The sequence below is a fragment of the Silurus aristotelis genome, assembly GCF_946808225.1.
Source record: "Silurus aristotelis genome assembly, chromosome: 16".
Lineage (NCBI taxonomy): Eukaryota > Metazoa > Chordata > Actinopteri > Siluriformes > Siluridae > Silurus > Silurus aristotelis.
In genome coordinates this window covers 24,097,669-24,102,668 of record NC_139589.1, presented here as the reverse complement: position 1 = coordinate 24,102,668, position 5,000 = coordinate 24,097,669, and the positions used below count along the sequence as shown (strand labels likewise).

General features: G+C 39.3%; 1 protein-coding gene across 1 annotated transcript in view; it reads left to right on the top strand.

The window, feature by feature from the left end:
• Nucleotides 1–5,000, top strand: part of LOC310739440 (uncharacterized protein) — a 30,270-nt gene that overhangs the window by 12,407 nt on the left and 12,863 nt on the right. Inside the window, exons 16-25 of the mRNA XM_083565367.1 lie at nucleotides 31–150; nucleotides 338–448; nucleotides 575–607; nucleotides 845–979; nucleotides 1,653–1,799; nucleotides 2,124–2,258; nucleotides 3,397–3,551; nucleotides 3,776–3,926; nucleotides 4,507–4,561; nucleotides 4,664–4,730. Coding sequence (XP_083421493.1) covers nucleotides 31–150; nucleotides 338–448; nucleotides 575–607; nucleotides 845–979; nucleotides 1,653–1,799; nucleotides 2,124–2,258; nucleotides 3,397–3,551; nucleotides 3,776–3,926; nucleotides 4,507–4,561; nucleotides 4,664–4,730 — 1,109 coding nt within the window. The remainder of the gene's footprint in view (nucleotides 1–30; nucleotides 151–337; nucleotides 449–574; nucleotides 608–844; nucleotides 980–1,652; nucleotides 1,800–2,123; nucleotides 2,259–3,396; nucleotides 3,552–3,775; nucleotides 3,927–4,506; nucleotides 4,562–4,663; nucleotides 4,731–5,000) is intronic.

The following is a 5,000-nucleotide window of genomic DNA, read 5'->3' as shown; positions in this document are numbered from 1 at the left end:
TTCAGCATTTATTTCTCTTTCGCTTGACAGCTCATATCCAGTCCATTCCCACGGGTGTGTCTCTGTGGATCGGTGCTCATGACTCGGTCACAGAGGGAGGATGGGAGTGGATGGACAGATCTCCATTCCGGTATATTAACTGGTCCCCAGGTGAGAGAGAGAGAGAATAGTATTAAAAGTAAACGCCAAGACCAAAGTTTTCACTCCTTTACCAAGTCACATGACCTGGATTATTACATCTCTATGGAAAAGATTTAGCACATTTACCGTTCCATCATCTGTTTGAAAGAGAGGAAGTATTGAGCAATCCTTTGTAATACACTGATTGCTGTTCCAGGGAACCCGGATAATTACGGCAGCGAGGACTGCCTCTCCATCTACATCAACAACGGCCTGTGGAACGACGACAATTGCGACTATCGGCGAGGCTACATCTGCAAACGCCGCGGTAATAAAACGCACCCATGCATATAGAACAAATAAATAAACACGTCTTGTAATTCCTTGAATTCATTAAGAAATTGGCACATTCGGCTAAGAACATATTCACTGTACTGCTTCTCTTACGTTACAGGAAACACACCAGAACCTCCACCACCTCATGATGGTATGTTAGTATTGCAAATCACACACAAAATATACATCGGAAATTGAAAGGTTTTCTCCCTTATATTTCAGTAAACAGCCATTAACACATTATTATAGTAATTTTCCCTTTTTTTTTATTCATTTGGCAATAATAATGTATAACATCTGAAATAGACGAACAACAGCAACATGAACCAAGTGTTACACAATAGTGGAACAAATATACACAACTCTCTTCTTCACTCGCTCTCTGCAGGCTACCTGACAGCGTACACATGTGAAGGCTCCTCCATGGTCCTCCACTGTCCCATAAACAGTGTCATCAACATCCAGTCTGCATTCTTCGGCCGCCGCAGTGACAAAATCTGTCCTTACATGGACGGAAGTGAAGGTGAGTGGGGTAGTAAGCTTGTGCTTGTGCTCGTGCTCGGTGTCCAGGACGTAGTCAAACATAGCTGTGTTCAGTCAATTCACAAACACACAAGTGTAGAACAATCAACAGGAATGAGAGGAAAAGGGAGAGTCAGAGCTGAAGAGTGTGTGTGTGTGTGTGTGTGTGTGTGTGTGTGTGTGTGTGTGTGTGTGTGTGTGTGTTCTGAGAGACAGAGTCGATGGCAGCCGAACATTATATTTTGTTTTCTGCATCAGCAAATTTTTTGAAAAAGTTTTCAAACAAACAAATAATTAATTAAAAGATATATTTTTGATGGATGGACACACAGCCTTAATTTAATAATTGATAATAAAAAAAAATGATAGTATTAAAATTAAAATTAAAAATACAGTTTAAATCACAAATGTATAAAATTTCCAAAAACATTTTTTTTTTGGTTTGAAAAATAAAAAATATATATATAATTGTGGATTGTGATTTTATTACTTCGATCATTTTTATAAATATCCAGATCGCAAATATTCAGCCATCAGGTATGCATGATGTTTTCTAGAGCTCAAGCCGGCGGTGAAATGTGATTATTTACAATACAATAATATTGTGTGTGTGTGTGTGTGTGTGTGTGTGTGTGTGTGTGTGTGTGTGTGTGTGTGTGTCTTTGGTGTCCCAGGCCACTGCGAGGTCCCGGGAACGTACGATCGCGTCAGTAAGCAGTGTGACAACCATCAGTTCTGTTTCCTCTTCTCACACGTGGAAAACGACCCGTGTCCTTTAATTTCCAAATACCTGGAGGTGGTGTACAGCTGTGTGCAGAACGGTAGGTGGAGGTGTGAACAAAAAACGCTGATGTTAGTGCGTATGCTGGGCTGCCAGTTTATTAGGTACACCTTCTATTTATCACACGCAAATTCCAAGAAGTTACTGTGGTGTGTGATGTTAATGAGTACTTCATAGCAAACTGTGAATGTGTGTAAATGAATGTGTGTGTGTGTGTGTGTGTGTGTGTGTGTGTGTGTGTGTGTGTGTGTGTGTGTGTGTGTGTGTGTGCTCCATCCTGAGTGTGTCAATAAAATATATGAACAAAAACAAACAAAAAAAACCTGGATAAAGAATTTAGTGACAAGAATTTGTGTTTTTCCAGTGTGTGTAAGAGGTTTAGGAATCGAAGATGGCAGCATTACAGACTCGATGCTCTCTGCTTCTTCATCGATGGGGGGAAAAGAACCCAGAAACGCTCGACTCAATGGAAACACCTGCTGGATGCCTACCACCAGTGGTGAGCCTCACACCAGACCTTCCTGCTCAACATTTTTTTACCAGTCTATTAACGAGTAGTGTTTAAAAGACAGACTGATGGTTGAGAAAAAAAGCCAGACATACAAAAAAAACTCCACCTTGTACTTGAAGTTCACCATGCTCCTTATGAGAAATTATACACTTGGAGGCCATGGATATTGATTATAATGGGAATTTTATTGGTTTTAGTGGAAGCTGTATTATTGGAACCCTGTGGATCTCTACTGGTTTTTGGTTGCATTGTACTGGTTCCTTGTTATTATACCAATATAACACGTTTGGCAACCAGTAGATCACACGTCGGTATCTGGACACCATTAAGGACTATTAGGATGTCATTTAGCCTCAAAATGTTCCCAAGATGGTTTCTGTGGTTTGATGATAATGGATTTGTGATGAACACAAACACAGTGTAATGGAAAACATTTTGGTTTAATGGTATAACATTGGTTTGTAATGTATGTTCTTTTTTAAAATCTTTGGCAACCCGTAGGTCACATGTTGGCATCTGGACACCATTAAGGACCATTAGGATGTCTCAAAACGTTTGGTTTCTTTGGTTTGATGATAATGATAAACATTAGTGATTAACAAAATTTGGTGATGGTTTTAATGGTTGTAGATAATGGTTTGTAATGGTATGTGTAGTGGAAAACATTCAAATTTCTGTTGATTTATTTGGCAAACTTTTAAATCCATTAAGGACCAATAAAACACCTTTGGCAACCCGGTAGATCACATGTAATCTGGACATCATTAAGGACCATTAGAAATATCTGGACACCATTAAGGACCATTAGAATGTGATTTAGTTTCAAAGGTTCCCAAGATGGTTTCTTTGATTATGGATAATGGTTTGTAATGGTATGTGTTGTGATAAACAAGAATTTGTGTGATTTTTTTTGTAAATGTTTTAGAATCTATCACAAAGAATTAAACCTTTCTGAAAGCTCCTGAGTGGTTCAGCTGTCTGGGTGGGAGGAGCTTAATCTCTTCCCCAGTCCTCTGAGAGTCTTACACTGCCATGTGATGCAGCATGAGCAGCAGTTCTATTGGCTGACTTCAGGTTTTAGAGGAAGCACCTGACCTTCTAAACACAATGATTCTGTGTATATCAGAAAATTCTTGGATCCAGACGAGCCTTCCTGAAACGAAGAAGATCACGGGGGTTGTGATCCAAGGCTGCCCCACTGCTGATCACTGGGTGACCAAGTTTAAAGTCCAGACCAGCGTAGATGGAGTTTCCTGGATCGACTACATGCTCGATGGAAAGGTATAATATCATGTTTAAACATTTATCCTCAGTATTTTTTAAAGGTTTTTTATTTAATCGTAAAACAGCAACAGGCCAATTAAAGGCTGGTTAAAACACACTATCGTTGCCATAGCGACAAATCTTCAGCTCTTTCAATCTATCAATTATATACCGTATTTAAGTGTGTGTGTGTGTGTGTGTGTGTGTGTGTGTGTGTGTGTGTGTGTGCTTTTATATTGTAGGTAGAAGTGTTTCTGGGTGCGACAGATAGAGGTTCTCCCACTACTCAGCTGCTCGGAACCCCTGTATCTGTGAAGTACATACGGATCCTGCCGTCAGAGTGGCACAACCAGGCCGGCCTGAGATTTGAAATCCTCGGCTGCACCCCCGACTGTAAGCTTAGAACTTCTCAGGAACACCTCTCGGCTTGTCTCCGAGCACTCACACACTCTCCACATGTTCTCTATTTTGAATTTGATGCTATTTAATTGTTTTAGAACTTGAGATTGCAATAAATTGCACGTTTTTAAATTTGAAGTATTTCATTAACATTTTTAGAGGACAGATGGGGCTTGAAAACCCAGCCCCCCTCCCCCTCCCAAAGTGGGGAAGGGCAAAATAAAAGTTTGAGAAGCTCTGCTATAATCACTCACACACTCTTTATATCACTGGGTGTTAAAACTAAGACCTCACAGATTGTCTCCGAGCGCTCATTTCTATTTAGAGGTTCTAATTGGAACAATGCTAAAGTGGGGAATCAACCAGCTCACTTTAACCATGGAAACAGAGCCATTGAGAAATCAATCGATGTAATAAGTATATTCATTTTCATAACTTTGAGTATGTATAAGAATGTTTACAACAAAAAGAACATTTAAATAGACGCAAGCTTTAAAATGCTACCTTTGAAATGTGTGTGTGTGTGTGTGTGTGTGTGTGTGTATGTGTGTGTGTGTGTGTGTTATTTATACAGATGCCATTAGTTGTATAACGAGACCCAACCTGGACCACTATGTAGACAAGATGACGTAAGTTTGTTTTCTTTTGATCTACTTTGTTTGTTTTTAAGTTACAATGTTTAAGTAAAAATGCATGAATACAATGAATTGTTTTTTTTTGTTGGAATTCAGTGTCCACTGCCCTGCTGGTTGTTCGGAGGCGATCTACAACGTGTATGGAACCCTGACTTATCGAGGGGTAAGAACAAAATTCATTTGATTTCATTTTCTTTTGAATAATTTTAACATGCGATAAAGCGATAAAAAACAGCGATGTACAAAAACAGACAGGAAAAACATTTACATCCTGGTCAGTGTGAATGCTGGATTGTGATTGGCTGGAAGTTCAGGTTGGAGTTCAGAGGTAGTTAGTTTGTGGCACAATGCGCTGCTTATAAACACCTGTAATTATAGTATGTAGAGTATAACCACAACTACAGTATTAACTACAGCATTACTACAATATTAC